General features: G+C 34.4%; 1 protein-coding gene across 1 annotated transcript in view; it reads right to left on the minus strand.

Moving 5' to 3' along the window:
• The window catches only part of LOC149529672 (NAD(P)-binding Rossmann-fold superfamily protein), a 160,825-nt gene that overhangs the window by 95,573 nt on the left and 42,391 nt on the right, over positions 1 to 22,861 (minus strand). Inside the window, exon 3 of the mRNA XM_089810478.1 lies at positions 8,720 to 8,813. Coding sequence (XP_089666604.1) covers positions 8,720 to 8,813 — 94 coding nt within the window. The remainder of the gene's footprint in view (positions 1 to 8,719; positions 8,814 to 22,861) is intronic.

Consider the following 22,861-nt stretch of genomic DNA (forward strand, 5'->3'; position numbering starts at 1 on the left):
GCAAGCTCAAGAAAACACTCTATGGGCTTAAACAAACTCCAAGTGCTTGGTATGAAAGAATTGATAAATATCTCACTGACTTAGGATTCTGCAAAAATGAAGCTGATCCAAATCTATATTATAAAAGGGATAAAGATGATATGGTAATATTGATACTGTATGTTGATGATTTACTAATAACAAGTGATGATCATCTCATAGATCAATGCAAGAAAGATCTAACCAAAGAATTCAAGATGACGGATTTGGGACTCCTTCATTACTTCCTAAGACTAGAAGTAAGGCAGAATTCTGACAACATTATACTTAATCAACGAAAGTATACATTAGATATCCTGAAGAGATTTGGAATGTGGAACTGCAAGTCTATGTCTTCTCCAATGGAGACTAATCTACATAAACCTTAAAGAAGCAGGAACAAAATCACTTTCATAGATTTTACTCTCTACAAACAAATGTTTGGGTCCCTTACGTATTTGGTAAATACAAAACCTAATATTTGCTATGTTGTTAACACCTTAAGTCAGTTTATGTGTGAGTCAAAGGAGATTCACCTCGTTTTAGTCAAACACATTATGAGATACTTACAAGGCACTCTTAACCTTAGGCTCAAATATGAGAAAGTTGACTTGAATTTACATGGATTCACAGGTTCAAATTGGGGTGGAAGTGTTAAGCATAGAAAAAGTACTTCAGGATGTTTCAGTTTAGGATCATCAATGATATCACAGATATGCAGAAAACAGTCTTTAGTAGCACAAAGTTCCACAGAAGTCGAATACATTGCAGCAGCGATGGCCTCTCGGGAAGCAGTTTGGCTTAGAGAGTTACTTGTGAGACTATTTGGTCAAACCATGAATCCTACTATTATTCTTTGTGATAATCAAAGTTCTATCAAGCTTTCTGTGAAGCCAGTTTTCCATGACAGGTCCAAGCATATTGAAATTCCTCACCATTATGTTAGAGATATGATAGACAGGAATACTGTAAAATTAGAATACATTTGTACTGCATATCAGATAGCAAATATTCTTACCAAACCTCTCTCTCGAGTGAAGATAGACCACTTCAGGAAAAGACTTGGTATGGTTGAATTATAAAAAAATTTATTCTTTAAATTATAATAAAATAATTTTATTGTCAGGTATTGACTGTTATGGGCTCCACCATTTGTATTCATTATTTAAGAGGTGACGATCTCTGAAGTAATGAACACTCGTATGAAAGACATTATGATAGATGACCATCTCTTAGATAATGTGCGGAACAGTAGAGAACTAGTGTCAAATCTAGATAAGTTTAAGATCATTTGTCACCTAGACATTTCTATGCCTATGAGTCATAACTTGGATAAAGGAAGAATTTATTCTTCGGACTTTATCCTGTTTTCTGGTAAATCTTAACTCAGTATCATGTTGTGATATAGGATTGTCAGTACCTATGAGTCACAACCTGGATAAAATAATAATTTAATCATTCTTCGGATTGTATCCTATCTATTGCATTCCATGCAATATGGTTATCACTAGTATCAATGATAAGTCATATCACAAGTATAGTAATATAACATCTATCATGTGTTCAATGATACCACAAGATAAATAAGATTCGGATAGATATAGAGTATCATACTATGCTTATTCATCGAAATTGATGATGCTAGATATGTTATCTCTCAGTATGATTATAAGGTTAAGAGGGAGTGTTGAACTATAACTTCAATCATCATACAGATCTAACTATGCAGATCGCACAGACCTTATCTTAGTATATTACCTTATGATGGCCTTTAAATACATTGCTCCTTGAATAGGCATGATCGATGATCTCATAGATGAGTGTGTGTTAGCATTTACCTTACCTAATTATAGTTATTCTTGTTTGCTAAACATTATCTCCTTGGACACCGATTCTGAGAATGCATTGTTTGGGCCAACCTAGATAGGGTCATGTCCCTTCAAGGGACATGCCCTATGGTTAAGGTACTTATACAATGTGTGATTGTGGTTAAAGGACACACAAGAAGAATAAGTCTGCTCCATTAAGCAATTCTGCCTATACAAATTTATTGCAGAGATAAAACAAATTTCAGAACAGCATTTAATATTCTGATAACACCTCCTACATACAGAAGATAAAGAAGATCCTCTACAGCAAGGATAGAAGGTATTATCTAAGTCTGATTTAATAACAGAATTTGTAGAAACTTTACATTTTCTGTGTTATTCTGAAAATACAAAAATGATTGCCATTCGAAGGCATTCTTCTTGAGAGTTTTGAAATAATATATATTATATTGTTTCCCTTTTCTGATTCTACTGATGGATACTTTTTCTTTTACATTATTGCTTTCTGAGTGCACAGAATTAGTTGATATATTTACTATCCAAGATGGAGTTTGGAAATAGCTTGCAGATTTCTGTATTTGCTTACTGCCTTTTGACCCCTTTTTTATGAATTCTTTATCCATACTGCAACACTCCTATAACAATTTTTTTGGAAAACAAGCCCTTGCTGTGTTCAGATCTCCAAATACCGCCCTTCCAGTAACTTTTGTATTGTTGTAGCAGTTCCATTATCTGGCTGATTATTAAAATTCGCTGATTTTGCTTGTGAGGTTTCATAGTCATCATTTTGTTTTCAAATACTTCTACATTACTTAGAAATCTGGATATGCCATTTTTACTTTCTGTTATAGTTTCATAAAAGCAAACTATGAAGAGGGCTCCTCTAATGCTCGATCTGTTTTACATAAAAACTTATATATTGCATCTCAAAACTGGTTCTTATACATCTCTAGGCTAATCTTGAAAAAAATCCACGTATTTAGCTTTATGGTTTAGCTTTCTTCTTGGAAATGTTACCTTTAGCTTGTACTTTACTTTCTTTTAAAAGAGGTTTCTTCATTGCTTATGGAGATTGCATTGCAAACGTTGAAAACATTCTTGCTGCTGCTATAAAATCTGAAAAAAAAATTCCTCTTTCTCTTGAAATGTGCAAAAAAGATGGAAGTGATTTTTATTCGACTCTGTAGCTTTAACATTCTTATTTGTTTGCTTTCCCTTATGTAAAACATTACCATATGCACATTCTTTTCTTGCTACCTGGTAAGCTTTTTCTTATTCCGCACCTTCTGTACAATTTAAGGTATTCAATCTCTTGCTGCAATCATGTGTTATTTGAGAAATTTCCAGTTCTGTATTTGGTCATTTTCATTGTAGAGCTCATCGCTAAACCTGATCAATATGCGGTCATTGCACTTTTTAATGTGTTTGAGCCATTTCTACTGATATAGATGCATTTTTTTATCTACATTTACTCTTTCTGTGCAATTCTTGCATATCTTTTTTTTCTGTTCATTCTTGTTGTGTGGAAATGCGTAATCTGAAACTCCCGGTTTTCCTAGCTGATGTAGAGGCATTCTCCTGTAGCATCTTGATAGTTGTCAGTTGTACTAGTTCTATTTGCAGCCTTGCTCTGTTTCATTAGACCTTTTGATCCTATGACTTTCATATTTCTTTGGTGGTTTTAAATCTACAATTGTCTTCTTGTAATTTGATTGTTCCATCAATCCTGTAGCTGAATTGCATATTACATTTGTTCTTCTTGTAACTTCTGAATGATTTCTGCTATGCTATTGAAGAGAAAGGTTTTGAGACAAAGAATGGCTTGTCCCTTTAATGTTTAATTTTCTGATATTGAATTAGTTGAATCATCTCTGTTATAAAAGTAAAAGCTTTCATTAAAATGAAAATATTCCTATGATACTTTTGTTCTTACTATTTGAATCAGCTGTTCAAGTGATTTTATCTTTGATAGCAATGCTGCACAGGAAACAAACATGTTAGTAATAAGCATCTGTGTGGTGCTTGTTTTTCTTTTCTGCTGATATATATTTTAATTTTGTGAAGATGAATGGCATGATAGGACTATGAATATGAGGCAAGATGAGACATGATCATTGTCTGGATCCATTGGATCTACCCAAATTTTCTATGAATGCAGGGTTCGGATGCATGGATGGGACGCGGTTCGAGGCAGCGAATGGGTGGGAGCGTATGGATGGAACTCAACCAATCATTACAGGCAATGACTGATGCCCATAACCTCTCCTCTCTTTCTGCTTCTTTCATGTTATTTATTTTGGTAGAGTAGGAATATATATCAATAGTTTAGGGACTACCCTCACAGTCAATTGTGTGAGAGAATTTCACTTTCAGTATCCCTTTATCATTTCGTGTTTGTAAATATCAATTGTATTTTTATGATGAATAATACAAGGACATTATCTCTTGTTTCAATATGAATGAAAAGTGTTTCTTTTGCAATTTTGAGTATGTCTCGAGAGTGATAAACATGTATGCTTTTCTCCATTAGACTTTTCAGAACTGAATTTTAACATGAGTTAAAATTAAATAACAATTACTTTATATTATAATTTGGTGTGGTGAAGTTGAAGCCTCTTAAGTGAAAAGCATCTTCATGAAGCGAGGTGCTAGAAAAGTAATTTATTTAAAGAATTTAATGGAAGCTTCTAATTAATGGTGTGTTCAATGGATTATAGGTCAAGTCGATTATAAAAGGTTGCTTCATGAAGCAAATGAAGGATCCAATGAATTGTTTATTTTCTTGATATTTGCTGAGGGTTTGTATTTATGAATTCTGGAAATTCTACTGAATCATATTCTAAATTGTTGCTGAGGTATAACAATTTGTGTTAGCTTCTCAGTCTGTATCCACTGTATCTAAGAAGTCATTTGTGCAAGGAATTGGCTTGAAATTTGCAGTTCATCTGAGGGAGACATTGAGTGTATCTGCATTGGAAAGAACCTGCAATTTCCAATACAGGGCTGAACTGTGTTTGGGTGGCTGCCATTGACAGGATACTAGGCAGCGATTTATGTTAATGGGAGTCTGTAATTGCACCTGCAGATTGGCGGCTAAATTCTGAGCCTGCGGGTGTTATTTAGGATCCATTTTGGAGAATTGAAGACCCACGATAGGTAATTCTGGCCTGGTAAATCAAACAAGGCAGCCACTTAAGTCTTTCCTGGACTGTGAGCAGAATTTGCAGGGTTTGCGATCAGTCTTTGGAAGCCTGTGTTCGCTGTTGAAGGCCTGCGAATCATTGCTGAGGGTCTACATTTCAATATCTGGGGCTTGTGTTGGATTTCCTAGGGCCCACATTGTCTGTTGTGCGCTCATGCAGTGATAGAAGAAGTTTGCGATTTGGGATCAAGTGTGATTTGCTTGCTGTTTGTAATTCCTCAATCAAAATCAAGTTCTTCTATTAATAAATTATAATTTCCATTTCATTGCAGCAGTATTGTGATAGTTAATAAATGACAAGTTTCTTTGGTTGGTGTGAATTGTGCAAAATCAAAATTGAGCAAAATAAAGAGATTGTTATTTCTCAAGGTTGCATGGGTACTCGTACCCACGTACCCAAGTACCGGGTACACGTATCCCACGTACTGGGTACTCGGTGGAGAGCATCATAGCTAAGGACCTTGATTAAGATTCTGATTTTTTTTTTTGGTTTTTTTTTTTTTGTATTAACTTGTTGTCTATCAAACTTAATTCAATACCAAATCAGTTTGAAACTTTGATACTCATTAATAATAAACTTTATCACTGTTCAAGTCATAAGTTTATCATTTGCAATATGTCATTGTCATATGATTTAGGATCTTCTTGTTCATGTTTAAAGTCTGCCTTCTTTGTTATGCATCTAAGCATTTATCATGTATAATTATTTCAAACATATAGCAAATCTGAAACTGAAAACAATACATTACATTTCCAAAATTTATCACTGTTCTTGTTTTGAAAAACCATTGTCATGACTCATAATTTCAGATTCTTTATAAATATAAAAGTATAATTTTTAAATAAGTTTGACATACCCAAGTACCCCCATCCCCTATTATGAAAAATACTTTAAACATTAAACATTCAGCAATAGCACACACACACACACACACACACACATATATTATAATTTGACTTATGGCTCATATTTTCAAATTTCCTGTTTTGAATGCTCAATGTCATGACTCGTGACATATATATATATATATATATATATATATATATATATATATATATATATATTATAATTTGACTTATGGCTCATATTTTCAAATTTCTTGTTTTGAATGCTCAATGTCATGACTCATGACATATATTTTGATTTTTATATTTTATATAAAATACTAATTATATAGAAAAAATTAGGCATACACACGTACCCCCGTCCCCTATTTTGAAAAATATGCATACCCGTACCCATTCCGTTCCCGTACCCACGTACCCGTGCAACCTTGTTATTTCTTGTAAATAAATTCTTTAGCATTGTATTTCCTATATTATTGTTATGATCCAAAATTCAAAATGTATTAAACACAAGCAAAGAGGAAGACATATACATTTGCCAATCTATCGGCATAGGCAGTAGAGTTGGGTCGGGTTTATTTAGTGGTATTAAGCTTGCTTGCCATTGTTTGACGAAATGTCGAACAATTGAATGGTGAAGAAACTGGAATTAGACAAGGCTATAACCGGTTGGTATTATTACAGGCTCAATCATAGACCAAACCACTAGTTATTGACTGTAAGTTTTGCTTCTGTAGGTGAATGGCATTTATATGCACTTAACTTCAATGTATACTTTCTCTTTGATTCATGTCCATAGATGGGATTTAATGAAATGGTAATTGGTTTGAACATCATTTGAACGCACCTTAGAAGCTTGCACTAGATGAATGGAGTCAGTGAAAAGATTGCATCTAGTAGACCCCAAGGACATTCGCACTTTCTTGCATCCTTATGTAGAAGTAGAAATAGTCTAGATTTGCAAGTTTGAGTTTAATTGCATTTCATAAGTTGGAACTTGAAGTATAATTTTATTGCACATTGTGAAGCCATGTCATTCAAAGTCAAGTTGACAAAGTCCTAAGTTAACAAACGTAAGTTCCTTTGTGATAACTAGTATAATCTACTATTATCACTTAGCGAGTATCCATACAACAAAGTAGCCTTGGAGTCACCAAATGATATTTCATTGCAATCATAGCATAAGTGGTATCTTTGTTCAAGAGAGGATTTGATATTCAGTGTTTCATCGTGAGACATTGAGTGGTTTATCTTAAATGTTGTAAGGGAATAAAACTTACATCAACACTACCCAAGAGAATTACAAAAGAATGTAACAAGCCTAAAGCATGCAAACACACAAGAAAGAAACATGGTGCAGTTGAGAAAACAAATGCACAACACAAATTCTTTTAGGGTGATGCTAAATTACTCAACCCCTAAAATGTTCTTGTGCCACTTTGCAAACTTACAAGTCATGTCATTGTTAAGAACTTAAGATTGATGTCATTGTTATAAAGATTTGATGAGAGCTATTTCTACTTATCATCAAGTTCTTTTATTATCCGTATTACACACCCAAGGTGAGGTTCTCATACGGAATCTATGAAGTGTGTTTTATAAGTTCACTCTTATTCGTGAGTGTGAGTGCCTTGTTTGAGAACGGATATAGAAAAGTTTTTCTTAATATTTAATCCAAATATTGAAGGATGTCATAACCAACATGAACTAAATTTTGCAATAAAATGAGAGGTCCCCAGTCTACAACATATTAGAATGTTAATATATTTCTCTTTTCAAAGTTTGCATTGTAGATCGCTGGCACTGGATGGTACAACAGGAAGAACAAGTTTTCTTTCAACACATACAGCCATACAAGATTAATAAAAGGGTCATCAGAACAGAGCAATATACAAAACAGCCCTTAGAAGAACAAAAGGTTCTGCTCTGCTGACAATTTTATTAATATACTTCGTAAATCATAATATTAAAATTGCAAAACATGTTTAAGTTCTTTCTATTCCGTCATCATGGTCATATGCTTAAGACAAACTATAAGATTCCTCTTTGTTTAAGAAACCGACATAATATAAAGCAGAAAAAACACCCTTATGAACAACATTACTAAACAGAAGAAGAGCTTTAATATCAATGTAAAAATGGAGATATGTAGAAAGGATGTAGGATGTAATACAAATCAAGAATAATTTTATTATGTCAATGTTTCAACGTAGTTTTTTCCCAACTCTATACTAGTTTCTTGTTCGTTGGATTCCAGTAAACCCTAATACTTCAGTGTTCTGCCCAATGCTGAATTTGTTAATATGTTACATCTTCCATTCTATACAACTGTTTAAGTTTAACAAATTTTGATTTAAAATAAAACTTACCTTGGGAACCTGTGAAGACTAATTAATTTCCATGGATAAAATTTTGGCCTTACTGAATTCCAATAGCACCATCTAAAATAAAGTTATATTGCATGCAACTTGAATTCATGCATTACATTTCTTCCAGCCAATAAACATGTTGTAGAGATTCAAATTAACAAATTTTTAACCAGTTTTCCCTGCAACTGTTGGATATCTATTTTAAGAAATATAATAAGTTTCCCGATTTAAGCAGTGTGCAAGAGAATGACAAAGTATCTGCTAAAATGAACAAATATTCCTAATCGTATTTTTGCATTTGTTATCAAGTCCTTCCAAGGTAACGATAGCAAGAATTAGAGAAACTGAAGATTAACATTACTGAAAACAACAATATGATGGTACTCAAATTTATCTTTTCCTTGTAAACTCCAACTTCTGTCATTTGCATGATCTTTTAAAATAAGAGAACAAACCTGGCTTCAAAACATTGGGTATAGACAGGATCCCAGAGGTATTGATTAAAAGATCTAATCGTCCATGAGTATCTCTAATTGTTTTTGCTGCAACCTGCCATATGTAATTCATACATCAGAAGGCTGAACAAAAATCCCAAAAGAGGATATGACAACAAAACATTACACTAATAAGAGAATGAGATTGAACTAACATTTCATAGTAACTAAAGCTGAACCTAATGTAAAATTAAATGGTGGCAATCATCTTACAAAAACCAAGCAGTATCCTCAATAAAAAAATGGATTTTGCAGTGTAGCTCAAAAAGTATGCAGTAAATGGGCAACCCTTCATGACATCTTTGAAATGGACAAGAAGACAAACAGATACATAACATACATAGATGGCTTCCATCAGTGGAGCTTTAGCAGCACCCTTCCCATTGCCACTCCAGTGATAGAGCTTATCAAGTCTATCCTGACAGCATAAGTTACCAATTCGGATGCGGGATGTGGGATTATATTTTTGGGGCGGATTCAGATGCATATGGATACGTCTGTGTGTGTGTGTGTGTGTGTGTGTGTGTGTGTGTGTGTGTAATGTTGTTGATTCTGCTGATGATGTATCACTTGGGATTGGGGTGATTGTTGCTGTTGGAGAACTGATGTTGATTTGTTCTATTGAAAGCTCTGCAGTACCTGTTGTTGCATAAGCAATTGCAATTTTTCAATACTTTGTGTCTGATAATCCTGCTAACAATGAAGAATAACTTGGGAAGTTATTTGCTGCTGCTTTATTTGGTTTAATATAAATGATTGGAGATCACGTCATGCAGGAGATGACTGCAATTGGGGCAAAACTGCAATGTTTTGATTTTGTTGAGGATTTATAGCCTGTGAATTTGAAGTTGGCTTCTTGGAAGCTTCCACAGGGCTTCCGGTTGCATCCGGAATCTACCCGCATCCGCTTCTGTTTCAAGCAGATACCTGGACAAATCCGTATCTTACCTGACAGCATAATAGAACCTAGTCCCACTTTGCTAATTGTAAATTGAATCCAAATCATGCCAATCTCTATGTGACATCTGTATTAAAATTTTGAGAATTACCAAGTTTTACTTTGGTTACTTGTTACGCTCCACTTGCAGTGCATTTTTCTGGTGTACTACAATAGCCATTAGTTTTAGGTTAACAAATAAATTAAAAATTAGTTAGTTGTGTCTGTGAGTTATTCCAGTAAAGGAATTTCAGGTGGTTATTGACACGAACACAATGCTTAATAAGCATTCGCACTTGATCTTACAAAGCAATTGAATTGAAACAAGTTTGCTGAATTTCAGTCTTGATGGAAATATCGGTTTCATTTTTTTATTTCTCTCGACAATCAGTTGATCTGTATGTAAAATCTCTTTACTAGATTGGACCAAACTTGATCTAATCACACAATCAGTTTGTTTTACAGTTTGAATATTGATTGGGAAACATTTTTACAAACAGTTTACAAGCATGCTTATCATAGTTTCAGTTGAGTTTGGTAATATTTAATAACTGGAAAAAAAGAGGAATGAACTAATGACAGCAATTTCCAATAACCATACACTGATTATATTAACAGAAGTGAAAATAGGTAGATACAGAAATATAACAATTCGGTCCTGATCTCAACAACTAGCCATAATATCTGCATGGTTTCTAAGAAATTTAGGAAGCCTTCTTCAATGCAATGGACTCTTGAGCTTTTGACTGCGCGTCTTTATATAGTCCCATTGTCACAAATGAAGCCCACAGTAAATGACCAAGATACCCACACTTGAATAAAAACCCAAACTGCTGCTGCTATCTGGCCCATATCTCCATTACCACTGTACTTGCTGCTTCTTGGAATTACTCTCTCTGGTCCAATGTGAATTCAAGCAAAACCGATCATTGGTTTCTTGGATGTGCAACTGCCTGTGAATAATAGCAATTACTTAATTGTTTTGTTGTTCATGCAAGGTCACCACCTGCAGGTCAAGATATATTGCTTTTATTTGTCAGGAAGTTGCGATGTCTGGACTGAAGACCCCGATATGATGGAATTTGCTTTACCCGTATTCTCTTTGACACACAACGACACTGCCCTAGCGCAATGTCTTTCCAAGGCTTCGGAATGTTCGAAGTACAGGTGGGAGCCGTCTTTCACACTTTCCATTTCCCACCGTGTCCAGACACAACTCCTTCAGCGTTCCTTTATCTGTGGTGTGGCCTCTGTTCTGTTGCGTTCAGAAATTGGAGACTTCTTATTGATGCAGAACAATCTCAAATATCATAACTCCTGACATCCCGTGGGACATTCATGTGCCATATCGACAGTACTGAAGCCTATAAGAACAACAGTATTGTCGCTATGATTTGCCACCTTTCTGATAACAGTTTTCTTAACCAACTAGACCAGATCCTTTATGGTAAAATAGTTCTCATCTCAAATCTGAGGAAGTGTTATAATTTTCATAAAATCTTCCACACCTTCCACCACCTCGACAATGCTTCCTCCCGTAATTCAACTTCCTCCAAACTGTTAATTAACAAAGCCTTACAGTTGATTATTTAATTCTAGTTTGCGATTTATTAACTACTAATAATAATTAACATTATTATTTAAAATTAGAAATAGTAACTAATATTAAATAATTAACATTATTTATTGATATTTAGGGACATTACAAGTCCTGTTCTGAGATTTATTGTCCTCGAGCAATCAAATTTCTGAATGAACTACCATTTGTACTAGGAAACCTGGGTCCTGAAGCAATCTCGTGAAGTCTCTAGCAGGAATATGCCACAGCACTCTGACATATCTAAAATGTACTTCACTGTAAAATAGTCCACCATACATGTGCCAATCCCAGGGTCCCAAATCTGAACATCATCTCCAGTATCAATCATCAAGAAGAAAAGAGAAGCATCATTCATCAAAGCTTCGTCAGTGAATGTTTCATTAACTGTTCCTAACCTGAAATTATCTATGCAACCAATTATACCCAACAAATCTAAGTATGGTGAAGTTGATTGTTTTATGTTAGCCTTACAAATCATCATATTCCTATACCCCAGCACTAACCAAAATCACTAACACTATTTGTTGAACTATCTATTCATGCAATTTAGATTATATAATTCTTGATGTACTGCGGTGATCACACAGCTAACTTTCAATACTCATTTCTGATTTTGTTTGAGAACCAATGTATCTATGACTTTAACTTTTCACAAATTCTCCCTTCCTTGAGCAGCTATCATCTTAGCGTGCTTAGCTTTCTCCATCCACACATTGCACTGTAAAAAAGTTCTTTCTACATGTTCACTATAGCCCATCAATTTCCTTGGTTTCTCATCCATTACAACTGATTCCTACCAAATTCCTTCAATGTCTTCATTTTGCTGATCTGAGTCTTGTTTTATGATGATCAGTATGCTTTCCTAATGTCTGATGATAATACTGATTCAATATGGCACTGTTTCTGATTTATGGCACTTGTATTTATGCATCAAAGTCAACAAGGCTGCTGCTCAATTTGAGCAAGCCACAAATTTGATGCTGGTCTTCTTTGATACCACTGATACTCCTCTAATATCTTCTAGTTGGATATGATATGAGCAGTTGTAACTCTCTACCATGTCCCTTTGACATATGTTTAGCTAATGTTAATGACTTAATTAATCACACTCTGAATCTTCCTTTAATCAGCAATAACACTATTTTTCTTTGAGCACTGGTAGTTATATGCATAGTTGGAACAATCGCCGAGTATTCGGCGAGTTTCCAACACTCACCAAGATTTTGAGCTCAGCGAGTTTTCCAAGAAAAAACTCGCGAAAACCAATAAATAGGCCGGGAGAAAAAACTTGCCGATTACTTGGCGAGTTTTTCTTTTTTAAAACTCGCAGAGGTAGCAGGTAACAGCTGCCTGCGGGCTGGCCCAGCAATATAGAGTTCCATTTGTGCATTCTCAAGGCTTGAGGTGTGGAGAGAAGAAGGCTTGGAGATATTCTTAGGTGATTCCAAATGATTCAAGGCAGATTTGAGTGGATTTGTAGAGGATTCTAACCTGTTGTAGAAGACAAATCTCTTTCCAGGTAGGTTTGCTGAGATTGTTTTTATCATAGTTGGAAAACTTTTTATAGTTTTTCTATTGTGTTGTTGTTGCTTGTAAATGAATTCAAATCATTTAAAGGCATTTTAACTCTATGTTTGAATCATTTGAAACCCATTCAGCTCTATGTTTGACAAAAAAATTTGAAGACTATGTAAGATTTTCTAAAAACAAACCCTAATTGTTCGTTTAGTTTGTTTAGTTCATACTCATAGATCTAACTTCTAAGTTCTAAATTTGTTTATTCATTTTTTATAAATTTATGTGTAGGGCAGCAGTTAAGCATTAAAAAAACATGACAAATCAGCAGGAAGAGTGGCCACAAACACCGTGCCCATTTGGATATATAGGCACTTGGCCTAGAAATGCAAGAGATAGGGCATCGCGGTTTGCCTATGAAGCTCCAAATGATGTTGGGAAGGTTATATGCATTCCATGTGAAAAACTTATTTCTGGAGGCATAAACTACTTCAAATACCACCTTACAGGCATAAGAAACATAATTCAAATCCTTGTCTCAAGGTAACTGAAGAAGACAAAAGATTCATCAATGCCCTACTTGCAACTGCTAAAGAGGAAAAATAGAATAATGAGAAGGCGAAATTAGCTATGAGGGCAGCCATAGTTGAATCTCAAGGAGCTCCTTTTGATATGCAAGAAGAAGAAGAAGCACTTGAGAACATATCGGGATCTCTTCGTGGCCAGCAGATCTGCAAAAAAAGTGTCTCTTTTGCCAGTTCCACTTCTTCTACATTTCCTAGTTCTTCATCACCATCCGCATCAGGGATAGGGAGTTATTTTGTGTCCAGGAACACAGCTAGATCACAGCCATCATTAGAGGGCACTAGATGGAACAAGGAGGTGCATGAGCAAATTGCTATTGCAGAAGCTGATTTTTTGATTTTCAACAATCTCTCAATGAATGTGGCTGATAGTCCCTACTGGTTGAATTAGGTGAAAGCAATTTCAATATTAGGCAAAGGGTACAAGCTGCCTTCTGGCAAGGATTTGAGTGGAAGGTTAGTATTTTACTATTTAATAATTGTAAATAAATATGATTTACTTCAGTTCATTGTTATATTTTAAATCTTAATTGTTATTTCCTATTTTTTAATAACACTTTATTATGCCTAAATTTTGTAGGTTGCTTGACAATGTGGTTGATAGAGCAAGAGTATTGATTGAAGACCAAAAGAAAGAATGGAAGAAATATGGCTGCACCATTTTATCTGATGGGTGCACAAATGGAAGAAATAGAACCATTATTAATTTTTTGGTTGCTTGCAAAGATGATGTGGTGTTTTGGAAATCTGTTGATGCCTCCAACAAAGTGAAAAATGCAAACACATTGGCTTAAATGTTGGAGAATGTTGTCATGGAGGTGGGAGTAGAGAATGTGGTGCAAATCATTACAAATAATGCAGCAAAATATGTGGCAAAAAGTAAATTTATTTTTTTATGTTCAATATGAATCATAAATGTAATGCTATGGTATTATTCAATTTAAATTTGATGTTAATATGGAAAGTTTGTAACTAATTATTAATTTTTACTACTCTTTTTGGTAGAATCCTCCAAGACAAGCATCCCACACTTTTTTGGTCACCTTGTGCAACATGTGTCCTTGACCTTCTTTTGTAGGACATAGGAAAACTTGATTGGGTGAGTCCAGATGTGGAAGATGGTAGGCGAGTCACCGAATATCTATAAACACCCATGGGTTCTCAGTTTAATGAGAAAGACCACTGAAAGCAAAGATTTGTTGAGACCCGCTATGACAAGGTTTGCAATGTTGTTCTTGATGTTGCAAAGTATTCTCGACCACATATTGGCTCTAAAACAAATGTTTGTGTGTGTTGATTGGGTTAATTCACCTTACTCAAAGAAGCCTGAAGGAGAGGCTATGGCACGGATAGTCTTTGATGATAGTTTTTTTGCAAAGGCTAAGGAGATTGTGGAGGTAACTTCAAGAATCAAAAAATTATTTTTTTAGTGGATTCAAGTTTCATTATTAATTTGTAACTTACTATCTTATTAACTAATTTGTATTTTTCAAATTTCAAATGTAGATGTCTATGCCCCAGGTTAGAGTCTTGTGCATATGTGATGGGCAACAATCCCCAATGGGCGGTCTTTATGACGCCATGGATAAGGCCAAAGAGGCTGTTAGAAATTACTATCATGCAGACAGACTCAAATTTGACACCATTTGGGAAATTATTGATAGGAGGTGCAACATGTTCTACCAACCCATTCATGCGGCAGGCTACTTCCTCAACCCCAAATTCAAGTACTATGATTGTCCTTGAGATTTTACTAAGACTTTATTTTACTTTACTTTTTAAGGTTGTGTAGTAAGACTTATATCATTTTCTATTTGTTTTAGGGCTGATGATTCCTACTCAAATCCTATCCTAGAGGTCATGGAAGGTCTCTCTAAATGAATTGAGAGAACGATATCCAATGAAGCGGAGAGAGACCTTATTGTGACCAAACAAGAAGTCTGTATAAAATCGTGGGGTAATTTGTCCTCTTCTATGCTAGCAAAGAGAGAAAATGCTACGCAAGCACTAGGTAAAGCATCAAACTTTAAAACTTTTGCAAAATGATAAATTATGTTTTCTGGTTATCTTTTTCCATTGCTTTATAACTTATTATATTTTGTTTTGCAGATGGTTGGTGGGCAAGTTGGGGTGGCAATACCCCCAATTTAAAGAATTTTGCTCTCAGAGTCCGATGCCAACCTTGTAGTGCATCCCATTGTGAGCGCAATTGGAGCTTATTTGAGTCCATCCACACAAAGAAAAGAAACAGAAAGACTCAAAGACAGCTTAATGACCTTGTTTATGTGCATTATAATCTTAAGTTGGGCATAAAAAGGGCACAGAGTTCAGCACTACCTGGTCCACTTGATCTGGAAGAGATAGATCCTTATGCAGATTGGACTGCACACGAGCCAAGTCTATTGTTTTTAGCAGATGAGATCGCTAATTTGGAGAGGCAGGCTATGGAGGGGAGTGTTGGAACAGATTTTCATTTCACAATGGATGACATTGAGGACAAGGACGATGACGATTCAAGCTCGGAGGAGGAGGCATTACCAGTACCACATATAGGAGGAGATACATCCTCTTCTAGAACGTCGAGCCAGTCAGTAGGGATGTCAAGCAAGGAGGCACAGCCACAAACTTCACAATCATGCAACTCATGCCCAATCCAAGTGCGGGGCACTTCTTCGAGGACTAGACCACCTCGCTTTCCTACTAGTACAGCGAGAAAGAGGAAGATGTGATTGTATTGATATATTTAGTATTTACTTCTTGTTTGACAGATTGAAACTATTTACTATTTTTCTTCCCACCATCAACATTCCACGTGAGAATAAGATTTTGTACCGGCTCTGCATTTATATATCAAAAACTCTACTTGTTTCTTTTGTGTTCTCTTTAATTAACTTATTAGATACATCTTCTCATTAAATTTTGCAAAAAAATATTTTTTTAATTAAATTTCAGCAAGTTTTTTAGGTTCCCAAGTTTTCCCGAGTTTTTTTTTAAATGGCCAAGTTTTTCCCAATTAAACTTTAGGGGGGCTTGGTGAGTTGTTGTCGAGTCCGAGTTTTCCAACTATGGTTATATGAGATGATCACCATTGGATGATAGCATCCCTTAGTCCGTTGCCATCTCAATGGTTCCAATAGTTTATTGTATTCAAAAACAAATTCTTGCAACATCCGATATCCTATAGCTTGGTAGAAGATATGATTCTTTGGTTGTAATTTCCAATCATACCAATTTAAGAAATCCTTGTCATATCCAAGATCCGTTTGATATTTAAAACGACCCAAACATTATTTTGAGTCAATATTAACATCCATAACCAATTTGTTGTTAATCATCGTTCTACACAATTGTGATGTCTTCTTTCTAAAACAGAATTTAATAAAAAATAATAATACTAAAATAGAAAATTAAATAAATAAATAACAATAAAATATAATATGGGTTTGGCCAATAAATTAAAGAAAAATACATTTGTTTCAATAAAGAAACAAGTTATATTATTTTATGAGAGAGAATTTAATAAGTAATAAATAATAATTATATACAATAGAACATAATTAAATAAATAAAAATAAAGCATGCATAACCGATATTGATTGCATTTTTTCTATATTTAATGTTCTTCTTTAGTAACAATAATGGCAATGATGATAAAGATTTTTGCGGCTCATGTATGGCAAAGACTACCATGGCTTGGAGTCGGTAATGATACATCTATACTCATTGGTTTGCCTTCGATGGAGACTATTGTCAAGTCAGTGGCAGAATATCAAATATCATTTGATTTAAGTGGTGCTTGGACATTATCCTAAATTCGATAAGGAGAACGCACTTACTTAAATCTGCCTATTCGAACCATAAGTAAATAACAATAAAGTGAGTCAATTACAGAAGTCTGAAAGTCAACATAGCTTTCACAGACCAACATATAATGATATATATTTAATAAATACTCCTAATTTTTTGTGATTAATTTCATGTGGAGAATCACTGATGACAACGATTAATCATGAAGTCCATCAAGTAAGGAAAAGGGCTATTATATAGGAAAAGGGTGATTGTATTGGTCATAAGAAAAATATGATAAGGAAAAAAGAATCCTACTCATTCGGAAATTGGTGATCAAAATCTTGAACCATAGGGTGTGATTACTAAGAACTAAAATTATAAAATATGATTGGGCAGTGGTTAACATAAAAAGAAAATCAATGATGGAAAATTGTGATGGATATATATAAACTTAAAGAGATGTCGCTCTGGGAGAAGGAAGCATAACAGCATTTACATATTATTTCCTTCTTCTACTTAAGAATGCTAGAATTTTCTACTCAAAAAGAGAACAGGTGAGTATAAGTGGGTTATACCTACCCATTACAAGGTAGATAGGTGTAATATCCCTCTAATAATGAAATATATATGGAATAAATAATTGATTTGGATTGAATAATAAATTATTAAAGAGTAAAATGATTATTAGATATCTTGATTATCAATTTATTACTACCAAGTATATAAGTTGATTGAATTAATATAACAAACAAATTAATTAGTATTTCATAAACAATTATAAATTGATATTTTTAAAAGTGAATAATAACAATGTTCATTAATTAAATAATTAAAGTGCCATTGCATATAAGAGTGGACCCACCTAGAAGGAAAAGACCTGAATCGGGTCACGACTCCTCACACCATATAGCATGGGTATGTAGCAAAGGAAAAAGGGCATCAGAGAACAATGAAAGAACTACCATGGGGAAAAGAGGAAGCATCGACGCAGAAAGCCATGTCACCTCCGGACTGTTCACACCACGTGAGTCTACATTTCGCTCAGAGATACAACGAGAGGAAATGGAAGAAGTAATTGTTATCTCCAAAATCGACACCTTGATTTTCTTTAAGTCCTAAAACTCGCAGCGATTTTGGAGAAACATTGGATCAACCAGAAGTTGTGGGTAACCTATGACCTGGTTGCACCTTCGGATTCTAGGCCAGTTCCTATATGATATATCTGATACCTTACTTGTACCAATGGAGACGTGAAAACTTATATGGAAAAGGGTAAAAAGACAACCTTGAACATGAAAAGCTTAAAAGATTTAAAATAAGGTGATACACCAAGATTGATAACACAAAGTACTGTTATACCTGAGACACAATGAAAGTTTTTTAAACAGATAATCACAAAAACCCTTGCTTGAAGATCTGCTAATTCATATCAATAATTTAAGAGAAGGTTTATGAACTTGAAAATATACGAAAGGAAACTAATCACAATCGAATATACCAATAATGGAAACAAAACTCAAAACCTATGAAACAGATATTAGATAAGGAAGATGCTAGACAAGACATAATTAAAAAAGGTCTATCAATAAAAACATAATTTGAATAACGTCAATCACCTTGAAGCGTACAACCAAATCTTTCACTCCAAAACTGGTTCCAATGAAAACTTTATTCCAATCAAAAGCCCAAAAAACATTACATCTGCATAGTAGCTCAGAATAACGAAGAAAAAGATACTAAGGACAAAAACACATAAGTATCCTTCTTCTCTCAAAATCTGAACCCCTTCATGAAAAACAAGAGGGGTATATAACAACAAGACCATCTACATAATATCAGGAAGTTTTGGGTCGAGTTAATGAGTTAACTCATTATTAAGAACCTCTAAAAACTCCAAAAATATGTCCCACATATCTCAAACTGAGCCTTCACCATCCATGCATGAGAAAAGCCTAAAAAAGACCCCAAAACTGCCACAAATAACTCCATAGTGCACTCCAAACTCCACAGTCTGAACTAGGCCTCCAAAAATATCAACTGAAACTCCTCCTTGAATTTTGGCATTTAAATACTGTTAACTCCCTTTCAATTGCCAAATACTTCCAGTTGAACTCCAAAGTTACAAGGCAAAACTCCCTTTTAACTGCCAGATACTTCCAGTTGAACTCCAAACTTACAAATCAAAACTCCCTTTTAACTTATTATTTAATTGCATTTTGTTTTTTTAATTATTATAATCTAATAGTTGATTTATAAATTATCAACTAAAGAAAAATAATAATATCTACAATTTGTATGAAATGCAATTAAATAATAATAAAACATTAAAATAATACATAGCTATTTAAAATACAAAGTCTATGTTATTATTTCAACAAAGAATGAACAAACTCCTTATTATCCTTAACTGATGGACTCGAAACTTCATTAAAAACAATTAAGGAAAAGATAAAAAGGTATTGGAGAGTTTTATTTGATCACTTGTAACTTATGAGAATGCTGAAGGTGAAGCACGATAGGGGTAATTGTGAAACCCTAGCTGCCTTTTAGCTCAAAACCCTACAATTTCGCTACTATAAAACGTCATTTTTTGTGTATCTTGCTGTTAGAAAGACGCCTGAAAATTTTCTCAGATTTGTGGCATGAAAAGCAATCATTTTTTGAGGCCGCCGACTAGTGATTTGGTATTATTTGAAGTCGAAATCTGCTCCTTTTGTGGGTTGCTCTTCGCTGTTAGCTTTACTGGCTGTGAGCGCCATTTCTTTTCTCTTTGGCCGTGGGATTTGAATCTGCAGGCTAGAAGTGGGAATGCTAGTAGACTCATTTTGTTGTTTAGAAACAAGAAAAACAAACATGGCCCTCTGTAAGTGATCTTTTCCTCTTTATTTCCTTGTTCTGTCTTTACTTCATGGGTATAAAAAATCACATGCTGACTGGTTATTTTTAGTTGTTCTTTCTGGAAAACACCTTAGCCATTTTGTGGGTTCTTCTCCTTTCATAAGTTCTGGACGCTATGAAATCATTATTTCCTCCTTTTCTCTTGGTCATGGATTTAATAGCAGGCTGAGTATGAGACGTTTGGAGATTGATTCGTTTTGTTTGAATTTACATGAGGGTTTCTGCTGTATATGAAATTTTTACAAAGATATTTGCCAAAATACTCGTGTAGATAGTGGTTGCTTTGCTGAAAGTTGCCATAACATAACATGATCTCTGTTACTGGTTCTTGCTTTCATTGCTGAAAGTTGCATATAGATGCCATATTTACTGATGTATTTGTAATAGATTCATGATATATGAAACTCCTTGCTGAGTGTATTTGGTTGAACTCTTAGAGACTATGATTCTTTGCTGAAAGTCATACCAGATTTCTTGTTTTGTCTTTGCTGGAAAAAAAAATTGGACACCAAATTTCCTCTATTTAATACGACTCTGTCATACATTTGCCATTGCTGATATGTTTCCATTAGTTGCTGTTTGAACTATACCAGATTTCTTATTTGGGTTTTAGCTGAAAGATGCATCTGTACGCCATATTCCCCTCAAATTTGTGATTTTCTTGGCATAGAATAAACACTACAGCAAGTACCTTTCTTGAGATAAATTAATGTCATAAAATCTGGACGCCATTTTTGTCTCTATTCTATGATTTTCTTTTCATCTCCATTCTCAGTTAGTTGTGACATACCAAAAGTGCCAAATAACTCTTTCCTTCCTTGTTTTGTTATAAGGGTCTGCATATGTCCATTGAAGCTCTCATCTATTGTATTACCTTACCAACAGTGATGGTGTTCTGCATTATGTTAATGTTGCTGGCTGTCTCAGTGTATTGTGATTCAAAAGTTGAACTCCCACAACCTGCCTGTAGCTTCTGGACATTTTTGGAACTCAGACCTGTGGAGCCTTTGCCTTCTCCTTAGGATTCTTTATTGAATCCAATGCCCTCTAGTCTGGTTTTGCTTCCTTTCCAGCGTTATTTTCTCCCCATTCCCAACATTATGCCTTTACTGGACTTCCTATAAGTTTCATTTTACTTATAGTGATGAGTATTATCTTGCTTCTGTTTGCATCTTGCCCTGTATGATGCATTTTTCCTACTGGCTGAAAATGGTTATTTTCTTGTTGTGATAGATAACCTCTTGCTGTAGCTTTGATTTTTGCTGTATTAGCGAAACAAAAGGTTTCAAAACTTTAAAAGTTTGTCCCTTTAATGTTTCATTTGTTGTTATTCGTATGCATACCAATCCCACTTGCTACGCCTATCATATTTTCACCAGTTTTTATAAGTAAAAAGTTTCAAAACAAAATGAATTGTCCCTTTAATACTTTTATTTTTCGCGATTGACTTCTCTATCTACTGATGTATGCCTGTATTTTACTGAGATGAATAGCGTGTGGGATTATGAAAGTGAGATGAAGTGAGCTATTAGGGTTGCTTAGATCCATTGGATCTAACCCATTCTCTTTTGTGGATGCAGGGATTGGAAGCACGGAAAGGGCGAGATCCAGAACTGTGAAAAATTGGATGCAAATGGCTGTCACTTCACTAGTCATTACAGATAATAACTGGTGCCCATGACTTTTTTCTCCTTTTACTCCTCTGTCATGTTACTGATTTTAGTAGAGTATAGGTGTATGTCAGCACATGCGGACTACTTCCACAGTCAAATGTGTGGGAGAAATTTACTTTCAACATTTTATTTCTATCATGATTTGTTCCATCATACAAACATTGTATATTATTTCAGTATGAATAAGATACTTTTCCTTTAATGCATTTCTAAGAATTACTTGAAAGTAATAAGCATGTATGTTTTCCTCCATTTGAACATGTGTGAAAATTGAGCAACAGTAATATGGCAATCCAAACAAGCCTCTTGTACACTATAAATGATGCACGACCAAACCGAAGGACGACTACATCACTAGGAGACACGCAAAGGGAGGATCAATTCACGTCGGCAAAAGAATACCTTACAAAATGTTATTTATGAGTTGGCAGTGGATCATAAATGCTATCGTGCAGATCAAAGGGGACATATAGGATAATACTGACCAAGCAAGTAGGAGGATCGGGTAGATAGGAAGAAAGAACATGTGATCAGATGCGCAGTAAACAGTGACATCACTGTGATGGTTCCACCATAGAGATTGATCGAGTACGAAGGCCATAGGATAAGGGTAAGGCTTATGCAACGAATTGACCCCCGAACGTAGGTAATGTATGAGTTATGACATTTATCATTCATAAATTATGTTTAGTAATTACGAATTATCAATTAAGTCAGTTTTTAACGTTTAACGATGTAAATATTATTTGGAAGTATTAAAGATATAAGTTATAACTTATTTTATGGACAAATATGAAAATAAGGATAGATTAATTTATTAAATGAAAATATATGAGAAATGAAATATATATAATTGAACGGTAATTTATTAAAAATCATAAATTGATATTAATTAATGGATTATAAATTAATTTACATTTAGTGATAGCTTGTTAATGGAAATTAATAAGTATCACATAAAGGAAGGATTATAACTTTGTATATTTGTATCAGAGGTGGGTGAACTCCCACTTGGCAAATATGATGAAGTAAATGGCAATCTATTGATGTCAGTATCAAAGATAGGTATAGTTACCTGTTTGGCTGACACAATAGACATGGATATAT

Source organism: Cupressus sempervirens, chromosome 11, assembly GCF_028749045.1.
Source record: "Cupressus sempervirens isolate cs-2001-9-10 chromosome 11, ASM2874904v1, whole genome shotgun sequence".
Classification (NCBI taxonomy): domain Eukaryota; kingdom Viridiplantae; phylum Streptophyta; class Pinopsida; order Cupressales; family Cupressaceae; genus Cupressus; species Cupressus sempervirens.